A 13,048-nucleotide genomic window follows, 5' to 3' on the forward strand; every position below is an offset into this window, starting at 1 on the left:
GGTTTGAGCTCAGTGGAGCGGACTGCTTCTTCATAATATTATGAAGCAATGTGTACGGTCACAACAGAAAAAAACTGTCATCATAATCATCCTCAGGAGCTGTATTGTTATACACTCATCATTACCATTATTGTCACAATCATTATGAGTAGCAGCAAAACTCATCCTTTCAATTATATCCAAAGATTACGCACTTTTTTCAGTTTTTCATTGACACACTCATTGATGATTATTCTTTTTTTCAATACAGTCTATGTGATCGCCCCACAGACAAACTTATACATACGGTATGTGAGATTACTTCACTGTCCCGTTTAATTGTAGGAATTCTGCTTTGTGCTGCTTTGCAGGGTTTGGTAAAATGATAGGCCTACTAGAGCAGCTTTTATAAACATCTTTGTCTTTCCATTTTCTTTAGTACTGTATCCAATATTAGGGCTACATATGGTTTTACATTAGTCACTTTTTCATAAAATGTAAGTTTTTAGGCTAAGGCCTAACGTACTGAGGTTTAATAATTTAATCCAAAAATAATAGTTAGGCTAGTACCCAATTTTACCAGTATGTCTGCACACATCAGTTTATTGCAGCACAACAACAGTTACAGTGGTCAAATTACATTAAACTGGAATTGTCTCCCGGTTTTCTTTAATAGTTAAGAACATCGGATAGGCCTATTTTAATGATCTTGGTCGCTAAACTCAAATTGCCCCTGGTTTTCATTTGAGAAATGGTCACCTTATTATATAATGTTAGGCTACTATAACGTTACGTGCATGAGCTTAAACCCTCTGAGCCCGAGCTTGTCATATACAGTACGATAACAAAATGTACAGTTACAACTTCGGTAAACACTGGCTCCTTACCATCTTCTTCCTCTGAAAACTAACAGGAGTCAGGGTAATTGACGACTCTATTTAGGGGGCGTACTGAGTCATTATTTTTCCGGCCCTACAGTCTCTGACTCCAGTAGGACTAATGCCACTACATGTTCCGCTGACCATTCATTGGCATCTGAGTACTGAGGCTACGGTTCAACATATCTGTTTGTGTCCTCATTGACACACCATAACTCCAAGGTTCTGCATCATTAGTCTTCATTCATTTCATTTATTATACAGGAACATTTAAAAGCAACAAGTAAGGTACAATATAAACGGGCCTGACTCAGTTTAAAAACTGGTTTCCATCAGGTTCCTGTTCTGCAGCAACATAGAACACTGAACATAATTTTGGGACATGGGGACAAAAACATTTACACAGGACATTATCATGGACTAGACAGATACAATAAAACATTAACTACGGCCAAACAAGACTAGAACAATCAATGTGTGCAAGTGTGACTATCAAGAAGAAACAGTTTGTATGACTTTTTAAAATATGTGATGGATGATAGTGTTCGAATGTGATGGGAAATGTCATTCAAAATTTTGGTGTAAGTATAAAAAAAGGATTTCTGACCATAGTTGTTTTTGTATGGGAGAACTGGAATGAGTGCCTGCGAGACTGACCTAGTGAAGCGTACTGGTCTCATATTGTGTGTCAGGAGAAGAGCAGTAAGTGCTGGTGAAGAGCTACTTTGAATCTGAAAATAAAATGCAATAGCATGGCTGTTTATGTAGTTCCAATGAATTATTAGTGCAATGAATTATGGTTATTAAAGTTTAATAATGGTCTGTTATTTAAAATCTATGTGGGTGACAAGCGCCAGTTTAATCACAGACCTGAAAGCTATCCACAATAAAAACATACTTTGGCGTTTACAGGTTTTCTCTTTTATTCCCATGCATTGATACCAACTGTGTTCTAAGACTGCAAATGCAGTAATGCAGTGATCACAACTTCAAAGGCATTCATGAAACTTGTAATTAATTCTAGGGAGTGGAAGAGCTGAGACAAAGTAGCCTTGGCTATGAAGTCCAGTCTCAAGTTTCAATTCAAGTACAACAAGTTCCTAGTCAAATCCAAGTCTTAACGTTTGAGTTTTGAGTCCTAAACAAGTGATTACATGGCATTCCCCAAATTTAAAGAGACACCCAAGAAGGAGAGAGTAGGAAATGTAGCTCTGTAACTTAAAAGTAAGAGTTTCTTTAAGGGTTATACTGGAAAATGTAAGGGTCCATCATATTGTACTGCAACAGTTCAGAAGAGCTTCCAAGCCAATGCAAGAATAATAATGGTCTATCTTCTAACATATTCGCCATTCCTCATACTTCCTGTGGTGAATAGGTACGCTAGAGGTCTGCAAGTTGAATCGATTCAGGTCAGGCCATTCTCATTTAACATCTCTCTTTTTGTGCACGTATACGCCTCTGCGCCGCAGTCTGGAAATGAGACTCCCAGGTGTCTCCACATCAAGGGATGCTGTGCAAATGTATGCACGAGGCACAGCAGCTTAACTTCATTGATTATTAAAATCTCCGGACGTGCCTAGAATAAATTGACCTTTCAGCACTGGCGATTTTAGAGCCTTTTAGGGGGGCTCAAGCCATTTCTGACAGTAGAGCTGGAGGCCAGGGCAATGCCATTCAGAGTAGCTATATCTTTAAACCCGCCAGACTCCATTTAATGAAGCAATACTTTTAGTGTGTATAGAGCCTACATTTTTTCACATGTAAATCAGTAAACTCTGTGTTTATTTCAACCAAAACTAGAATAGTGATGGTTGGAAAAGTGGAAAGACAACCCAAAGCGGCTTATCATAGTTTTATTTTGTTTCTGTTGACTTTGAATGAAGTGTATTTTACGATGCTAAAATACTGTTTATTTACATGGAGTCTGGTGGGTTTAGTTTACAAAGCTAAAACCAGTAAAATCTGTAAAAAGTTAGGGTAGTAAAGAGGACTCCTATGTCACTAAGAGCAAATCACAAACAATCCTAAAATAATGGCTGCTGCCGGCAATCTACCTCGTAATCGCCTCAACATTTTAGCAACCTCTAATGATACTGAGCTTTGAAAAAGGTATTGCAAGGCTTTGGCAGTTATCCAGACTCCAAATATTACTTTATTAATGTCCTTCCTTTCATGCACAAGTTGGGCAAGAAGAAAAAGCTGTGCTTGCGTCCAGTTTGGCTTTGCTTGCGTTTGAATCTCTCACTATCAGCCACAGATCTTGTACTGTGATAATTATGAGGCTTTTTACATGGATACCCGCTAATTGTTAACGAGCTGCCAGACATGTAAAGGCTCTGACTGATCATTAGGCTCCCGTCGGTCCAAAAAGCGCCTCGGGAACACACCAAAGCGACTTGAGCGTACCTTCTGTGCGTACGCGAGATGTAATACGTCTCCATAACAGCTAATCTGTATTGTCACCCAAATCTATATTATCGCCCAAAAAATGAAAACCTGAAATGTCATGGGTCTGGCTTCTGCCGAATTTCAAAGGCGACCATAACGGCGGCTGGTTCGGAATACAATCTTTTATTTTATGAAAATAGTTCACCGAAACGTGTTTCTGAAAACATTTTAAGCAAGAAATAGGCCGTGCAGTTGCTGAATCGGTCTGTTTTGATCGACAAAGGTCAGTTTGAAAGATTTTCGTCAGATTTTTGGAGACGTTTGTCTTTTGTCGTTTGTTTTAACATAAGTGCACTGATTCGCTAGTCAAAGGCTAGCACTCCACCAATCAGATTAGTCATTGAGTCTGACTGCCCACTGGCCGATTCAACAAGTCGAATCGGCCCAAATTAAAGCCGACGGCTCCTCCGACTGATGACGACACGGAACACACCGAACAGACTCGGGTCGCCTTAAGAGGATGACAATTAGTTGCACATACTGTATACCTGACTAGTCCGAAGTCTATATTATTTTCTGTTTCATGTTAAATCAGTGACACTGAATGTAGTCAGCCTACATTTTATTTTAAAATCTTTATTTTGATACGGCAACATACCTCCAACCCTATTTCTATCACATATTGACTAACGGACCCAAAACAGCCCAAGACCCTGGACAGCCAATCACACGGTTAACAAAACATCACATCATCCATAGCAGCGGGGTCAACCCCGCCCTTTCTATTAGCTTAAAAAAATCTTTCAATTCCTCAGTCAAAGTTGGTCTCAACAGCTTAGTGAATGGGATTTAAGAGGACAATCTCAGCTAGGAACTTTTGTTAAGGAGTCCTCCTGGTGGTAAGATAAAATGTTTTGTGAATAAAGGCCTTGTTCTCCAATAGCCTTTTAGTTAGTGTGTCAGAGAGTGTGTGTATGTGTCTTACTTAAGGAGGTTTCCCAGATTAAACAGAGCTCGGTTATGCTGAGGGTTGGTGTCCAGTGCCTTCCTGTAGTAGCGCTCAGCCTCCTCTGGGTTGCGGGTCAGAGTGCCGAGATTGTTCATGGCGCTGGCGTGGCGGGGGTATAACCTGAGAGGAGGGGAGGAAAGAAAAGACAGCAGAGGGGAGGGGGGGGAAGGAGGAGACAGGACAGCAGAGAAAAGAGTCAAATGTCATCTATTGAGAACATTTTGGCCACTTTGGGAAACAAGTTGAAACACAACATTGCCATATTATCCTCTTTTCAGTTGATGTGGTGAACTTATTAGCATATGGTAGATAATCTACACATCCAGCAGGTATGGAGCAACATTAGCATTCATTGTTTGTGTTTGTGTCCAATATGTTCAATATTCTCTCTGTTTAGCTCTGTTTTTGGTCTCTACCTTTTGGTCTCTTTAGCTGCTACATGCTCCATTATCTTCATCAGCTAGTCTCTAAAGGCACCGATATACTTGCTTTTAGCTATGTGTTCGCGTACGTAAGATGGTTGCCATGCGTATCCTGCGTTCCTTTGGAGCATAGGTTGTGCACGTCTTCAGAAATTAACACTACGTGTCCGCAATATTCAATTCAGCATGTGGGGGCAGTATATCATGCTGGATTAACTGTGTTTGTTGTGGTGTGGAGTTAGCAGGCTGATCCAACATCATCAATATCTATCATTGGCATAACGAGAGAAATATACTCGCCATTGTTACGACGTGCTCGGTTTAAAGGCCTAACATACCATCTACGATGGCGCCGGTGGCGCTTTTTCTGCCCTTTCAAAACTTTTTCAAGTTTCGCCACATTTGTTTTTGTCTGTTTACGTTGTGCAAACTCAGAAGTTGTCAAGGAATATCTTCTGGTGTCGGCCAGGGATGATGTGGCCCTGATCTGGCCCCTAGCTGATATACGTTTAATCCTCCAGGTACAAACAAAGTACGCAGGCAAGTATGTGAACAATGCCGTTTGCGTCGCCGCCGCTTGTCCACACGTACGCAATGTTAAAAAGCAAGTATATCGGCGTCTTTACTGTGTCTGTCTGCTGTTTGCTGCTGAGCAGGGATGGAACAGTGGCTTTATACAGCTGTTATTCTCTAAAAAACAGCAGCCTGCTGTAGCCAAAGACGATGCAATAAGAGCGCTGAAAGTGAACCAAAACAGTAAAGTTGTGGAGTGAACTAATCATACTACTAATCAGGAAGCGTGCGCTGACAGCCACATCTGTTCTTACCCACCCTAGTATGTTGATGAATCGTGTTTTTGTTTTTAAATTGGATTTTACTGACTTTTATCAATGTGTAAAAGCTTGCCACGTGCCACCTGCCTTTCAGTATATTGACAGCGCGCTGCACCACTGAACGAGCACACGTCACAAAGCCACCCATCTCCATCAGCACCTAGATCCAAGCGCATACCCATCGAAATGTGTTGCAGGACGGAAGAGTCGGACAGGTGTGTGTGTGTGTGTGTGTGTGTGTGTGTGTGTGTGTGTGTGTGTGTGTGTGTGTTGTAGTTGTCAAAGTTTCTTGTCATTTAGGCTTCCACCTAATCATCTTGTATAAACTTTTAAAATTATTAAATGATTAAATAATTGTAGGAGAATAAGATGCCCACGTACTGTGTGACTGACCCCCATTTTCCACTGTGCTGCGTTCCGGTTTTGTTCCGCCCCCCGCCACGCGCCAAACCACACCGGGAGGGTCTCAGTAGCGGAGCGTCTTGCTGCCCGACTCCCAGATATTGTCTCTACCAGTACTTTACAGAACAATCAGGTGTTTATTAAACTAGTATCTACCTGTCACTCCAAGCACTCCATGCCTTCTCTTTTCTGACGTTGTCTTTATAAAAAAGATCTGCGGTGTCTATGTTTTTTCACGTCCAAGATGAATCTCTCATTGTCCGTGGTGTTGTATAGGAGACATATACGATGTTCAAGCATTGACATGAATGGCAGAGATTGCTCGTGGGGGTCACGGCGCCTCCGGAACGCAGCGCAGACGCGCTCTGTGGAAAATAGGAGTTAGAATGTGCTGGATCAGTACAGTGAGTTCAGAGTCAGACCTGAGGGCAGTGGTGTAGTGATGAATGGCCTCCTGGTGCCGGCCGCTGTCTTTCAGGAAGTTGGCGTAGTTGTAGTGGACTTTGGCATTGTGTGGAAGAGTCTGGATACCAGAGCTGAAACAAAGAGGAAGAGGAGGGAGAAGGAGGAGGAGGCATGAGGTCAGTCCGTAGAAAGAAATGAGGTCTGAGCAACATCACTGTGAGAACCAACAAACTAAATGGTCCTCCTGTGATTTAAATTCCTTTCCAGAATGACGTCCTTTTATATTAAAGTGGATCTTCTACTTTTTTTATTTTCTTTCATCAGCTAAATGTGAAATGTGTCTTTTGTGTGTAAATTGAGTCAACGTGTGTTAGATGGCTGCGAGGGTAGACGTGCGTGTGTAGTAGCGCAGCCCTTGTCTGCTTTAAACTTTATAATATAAGCTCCTTTTGATTCATGCGTGCAGATATGGCACAATAAAAGAGCGGCCACTGCATTAAGCTAAAAACTGGTGCGTTTATTGTGGATTACTAAAACAAAATTAAGTAAGTTTTGGTGATCTAATCAAGACTAAAGTGTGTGCACCTGTTACGGCAAACTACTGCAACAACGTGCTGCGCGAATAGAGTATACAATTATTTTAAGTATACGTACTGTAGGCTAATAATAAGTGTGCCCTCCCATGCATTTCATGTGCCCCCCTTAAGACTGAGGTCTGGCGACGGGTCTGTATAGGAGCGCCTTTCTTTTTTTATGTATATTAAAGCAGACAAGACCATTTAGGTTAACGTTCTAATGTGGCTAATATCAGCCCTGTTTGGTCTGGTATTTTGGCCCATGTTTTGTTTTTTTTTCTCTTTTTTTTGTTTATTGTTTTTTTGTTTCCTTTGTTTTTTTAGTTAAATACCAAAGGGGAGATTGTTTCCCCAATACCTTGCATATTGGGGAAAGTACTAGATATTTTATGCATATGATGCTATGGCTTTACCAGTAAATTTCTGTTCATTTAATATCAAAGGGTGTAATAATCCAGTCAAGCGGAAGAGGATAATTACATTTCTGAGAAAGGAGAATGTTTCTGTTGCAATGTTGCAGGAGACACATTTGACTGAATACGAACATAAAAAACTTAGAATAGACTGGGTTGGACATGTGTACTCTTCCTCATTTAATAGTAAAAGCAGAGGGGTGGCGATACTGGTGCATAAAAAATTGCCCATTAATATTAGTCACGTTGAAATTGATGAAAGAGGTTGTTATGTTTTGTTGCACAGGGTTTTATATGGAGAGAGAGTTACTATCCTAAATGTATATGCCGCCCCTGATTTAGATCCTACATTCTTTACTAAACTGACTGATTTACTGTTCAAGTATCACTGTCCTTATATGATTGTTGGTGGAGATTGGAATTGTGTAATGAATAATATTTTTGATAAAAGGCCCACCATCATCAGTGCTAAAACAACTCCTAGACAGCGAGCTTTGCAACAAATGGTTGATGAGGTTGATTTAGTTGATGTGTGTGGAGACATATGCACCCTAAAGAGAAAAACTATATATTTTTTTCAAATCCTCATAAAACATATACAAGAATTGATTTTTTTCTTGGTTACTAAAATATTATTGGAATTGATAAAACAAAGTAGCATTGGAAATATACATCTGTCAGATCATGCTCCAATTAAAATGGAGGTTGCATTCACCTGTTTATATAAGAATAAAAATGTTTGGCAATGTAATAGATCAATATTATCTGATATAAATTTTTGTAACAAAACTAAAGCAAATTTAATGCATTTTCTAGAAATTAACGATAACGATGATACTGATCCGGCAAATGTATGGGAAACTACAAAAGCTTATCTCTGAGGCTTGATGATTTCATATTGTGTTGCTAGGAAAAGGAAAATTATTTATGAACAAAAAAGACTAGAGTCAAAGTTACAAGAGGCTGAGACTAAACATAAGCATAGTCTTTCCGCTGAAAGCTGGGATCAGGTTATGGTTGCTAAAACAGCACTCAATTCATTGAAAATCCAAAAAACAGAATTATTTTTACAAAAGTATAAACAGTCATAGATCTGTAAAATATTTAGCGAGTTTAATTAATAATAAAAAACGTAAGTCCGCAATATCAAAAATAAGAGATAAAAGCGGTAAACTGGTTTATACATCAGGTGAAATAACAAATGTGTTTAAAGGATTCTTTGGTGATTTGTATAAATCTGAGATAGTGACAGGGATATGACTTTGTTTTTTCAGAAGCTTGAGCTACCTCAACTTGACTTGCAGGATAATTTATCACTTGGTGCTAAAATTACAGTTGATGACGTTAAAAGGACAATAAATTCTTTAAAGAATGGAAAGGCATGTGGTCCAGATGGTTTTCCAGCAGAGGTCTACAAAACTTTTGTGGACATTTTAGCTCCTTTGCTTGCAAGAATGTTTCAGTATGCTTATGATGAGAAGAAATTGCCAAAGACAATGCAACAATCTATTATTTTGTTAATACCAAAAGATCACAAGGATCCAGAAAACCCTGCATCATACAGATCATTATCAATTCAAAATACAGATTCAAAGATTTTAGCAAGTGTTTTGGCAATAAGATTAAACAATGTGATACATAAATCAGTTTCTAGCGATCAAACAGGCTTCGTTAAGACGCGACAGTCTAGCGCCAATGTAAGGCGACTGCTTGGGATATTACAGTATGTAGCATATAAAAAAGAAAAAGCAGTGGTCATTGCATTGGACGCAGAAAAAGCTTTTGATCGTGTGGAATGGAAGTACTTATTTAGAGTTTTAAAAGAATTTTCATTTAACGAAAGTTTTATCAACTGGATTAAGCTATTGTATACAAACCCTCAGTCGGCTCTTTTGATTAACAGAACTACATCTGAGACATTCTTGCTGGAGAGAGGAACAAAACAAGGATGCCCTTTGTCCCCTCTCTTATTTAATTTAATTATTGAACCATTGGCGGTATTGATAAGAACGAGCGAGGAGATAGAGGGCATTGAAACAGAGAGCCGTTCCCACAACATATCGCTTTATGCCGATGATGTACTTTTATTTTTGAAGAATCCTAATAAATCCATCCCTTCACTAATAAAAATGATTGAAAACTTTAAGTTTTCAGGATATAAAATAAACTACGAAAAATCATCAGCCTTTCCGCTTGGCGAAAGAATAGGCTCATCAAGCTATCATCCTTTTAAAGTGACCAAAAAAGGATTTAAATATCTTGGTATATATTTTAGTGCAGATTTTTCAAAACTGATTAAACATAATCTTTTACCTGTAATAGCAAAAATAAAAACTGACCTTCTAATATGGACTAATCTCTCACTTTCTCTTTTGGACCGTATAGCTATAATTAAAATGAATGTTCTCCCTCACCTGTTGTATGTTATCCAAATGCTACCTATTTATATTCCATCCAAAATATTTACAAAAATACATAGTGCGGTAGGAGTATTTGTGTGGAATAATAAAAGGCCAAGGATGGAATTTCGAAAGCTTCAACTACCAATTAAAAAAGGAAGACTTGGCATCCCAAATTTCAAATTTTATCATTGGGCCGCACAATTAAAATTCACGGCAGAGTGGATTAAAAAAAGCCATTTCTGCTTTCCAGATTTAGAAGGTATAGGTCTGGATGGGGTTCAGTTAGAACACCTTCTGTTTATATGTTTCACAAAAGTATATACCAAGATTAAGCACAATTATATACTGAAAGTATCTGTAGGTCTCTCAGTGCTGTTTGTAAATATTTTGAGCTTGACAAATACTCATTATTGGCTCCTATCGCTAATAATCCAGATTTTAGACATACCTGTATTGATGCTGGCTTTAATGAGGGGAGAGAAGCTGGTATAAGAATATTAGATGTTTATGCAGATAATGCTCTCAAGTCTTTCCAACAATTACAGTATGAGTTTAATATCTCTCAGGTCTTTTTTCGATATCTACAAATAAGGAGCTATCTTATTTCTATTGAATACTATAAACAAGGCGGGAAAATAAATGTGCTTGATAGCATTTTATTAAAGGCAGCTGCATTGAAAAATAAAACAATGACATATATTTATGACCAAATAATAAAGTAAATATTAAACAAAAGCTGGGAACTTGACTTTGGTGTTGAACTGGAAGACAAGATATGGAACAAAGTATTAAATTATGAAAGACAAATTACTAAATCAAACAAATCATATGAAGTACAATATAAAATTATCAATAAGCTGCATGTGACCCCCTTAACTCGAAGTAAATACGACACATGTACAACATTTTGTCTTAAATGTAAAAAGGATACAGGAACCTATTTCCACTTAATATGGTCCTGTCCTTTAATTGTATCATTCTGGTCTTCGGTTGTTCATGAAATTGAAAAATCTTTTGGGATTAAAGTGCCACTGGATCCCAGCTTGTGTATCCTTGGTGTAAATAACTGTGTGCTGGAAACAAAAATAATGTCTATAATGCTATATGCTGCTCGCCTTTCCATTTTTCATGTTTGGATTAAAGAACACTCTCCTACTTTAACTCTTTGGCGCGAAAAACTTTTGTCACGCTACCATATGAAAGAAGACATAATGTACTGGATGGAACTCTGGATACGTTTGTAAATGATTGGTATCCCCTTAAAGATTATTTTGGCAAGCAATAACATGCATTAATATGGATTGAGAAGAAGAAATCCCCCCCCCCAAATAATGTACTTAAATATGGTCTACGGTCTGTATAAAACCTGTGTAGAGAATGTATGTATATATATATGCGATGTCTGTGTATACATGAAGTACAACATTTACACTGCTAACCAACTAAACAAAGGCGTAGTATACCTTTTTCTTTTTTTTATTATTATTATTATTATTTTTTTTTTTTCCTGTTCTCTTGTTTTTCTATGTTTATGGTAAGAAGAAAAATGTGAAAATAAACAATTTAAAAAAAAAACAATTGAGTCAAAAATAATGTTTTTCCAGTGTTTTTTACCGTGTGTACCTCCCTATGAACACACATTAACAATAAATAGGGGCACCCCATACTGTATACTCAGTAAGGCTCAGTGGTCCATGTTTGAGTCCAACCCGTGGTCTTTTTCGGGCTTCAGCTATTCTATCAAATAAAGGCCAAAAATACGGCCTTTATAAAAATCTAAACTAAAGAAAAATTAATAAAGGACTTACTACACTATATGTATAACACACACATTGACATCGATTTCGGCCGGGACGGTGGGTACGCGTACCTATCAGATTTCATCATGAGTCATTTTGTACCCACCACTTTTTTTTGAAAACCTTGAGCTCAATTTAGAAAAAAAAATAAAATAAAGTTCATAACACATAAGTTGGGTTATTCATTTAGTAGAGCTGGGCGATTTTTTTTCCCTAAAAAGATCTGCGATTTTTTATAAAAAACTCGATTTACGATTCAATTTTTACCCCCTTCCATTTAAAACCAAATAACTGCGAACTGTAAATATATTTTAAAAATATATATTTATTGTATTTAATTAAAGTGCATCAACATAAACAAAATTGCAAAGGCCAACCCTTTCTCTAACTGAAAAGTCACTGTGCAATGTGCAACAAAGATTGTTAAACATCCAAATTATTTATACTGTATTTGGACTGAAAAAAAATCTAAAAAATCGACTTTTTGAAAATATGAATCGATTTGACCTACCAACTCGATTTTTAAATCGAATCGATTTTTTTCCCAGCCCTATCATTTAGCCGATAATAAGATACCAGCACTTACTGTACATGTCTGCTTGGCTTTGAAAAAAAAGCTCTGATGTCCCGTGCACTTCTTTTTGACATGATGCAGAGGTATAATTCTCTCTTTCTGGCTATCGCGCTTCTATTTTTAAAGAATGTCGTGAGTGTAGATGTCCCCTCTGCGGCACTGTAGTTTATTTTTTTATTTTTCAAATGAGCTGACAGCTTGGCATGGACAGGGAACGAGGCATCGTATGATCATATCTATATGCTACCTACTCTTTGTCTGGGATGAGCCGAGGTATCATAGACGAGCAAGTCATTTTAGCCTGCATACAGTATAAAGCACCATACCAAGTTGCTAGTGCCATGGACTATAACATATCAAAGTGATAACCTGTAGAACAAATTGATGTTGTTATATAAAGCATAGATCTGCAGACCACTGACACAAAGGTAAGACGCAATATGTTTATTATTTAAGATTTGCTGGTATTGTGGCTAGGTCTTGTGCATTTGCACACAAGTGATTGGCTGTTTTAACTCTTATCTTGCAATTAATGTTAGCCTTAGCCATCAACTTACTGAGTTACGGTAAGCATTGGTAGGAGATGAACGTGGAGTAGTCAATAACTGGGTTAATTATTGCTTGAATATATTGCTGAATTTGGGAATAGTTGTTGTGATGATGATAATGGTGATTGCATGCTTTCAAGTTTTGGTCAGAATAACTGATGGAGATTGGATGGATGTATATTGTTGTGAACTGAGAGCAGTCAGCTCATGTTGTGATATAGCGTTCATCTGTGCGACACATCTTTTTGCTTTTTCAATCTTGGCGAAATTTGTAGTGCAGAACTTGCAGAAGTTGTGTTGTGTGTAGATATGGTCAATTGTACTGGGAATTAAATCAAATTATTAGCAAAAGGCATAGCCACACATTTTCCCAGTGAACTTCAACACGTAGCCTATGGTAGGCCAGACCTATTCTCCTTTC

At 38.0% G+C, this 13,048-nt stretch overlaps 1 protein-coding gene across 1 annotated transcript in view; it reads right to left on the reverse strand.

Annotated features, from left to right (window-relative positions):
* Positions 1 to 13,048, reverse strand: part of tmtc1 (transmembrane O-mannosyltransferase targeting cadherins 1) — a 157,173-nt gene that overhangs the window by 32,683 nt on the left and 111,442 nt on the right. The window contains exons 10-11 of the mRNA XM_028570348.1: positions 6,334 to 6,447; positions 4,231 to 4,374 (exon numbers count right to left, since the gene is read on the reverse strand). Coding sequence (XP_028426149.1) covers positions 4,231 to 4,374; positions 6,334 to 6,447 — 258 coding nt within the window. The remainder of the gene's footprint in view (positions 1 to 4,230; positions 4,375 to 6,333; positions 6,448 to 13,048) is intronic.

The sequence above is a fragment of the Perca flavescens genome, chromosome 23 (genome assembly GCF_004354835.1).
Source record: "Perca flavescens isolate YP-PL-M2 chromosome 23, PFLA_1.0, whole genome shotgun sequence".
In the NCBI taxonomy this organism is placed as follows: Eukaryota; Metazoa; Chordata; class Actinopteri; order Perciformes; family Percidae; genus Perca; species Perca flavescens.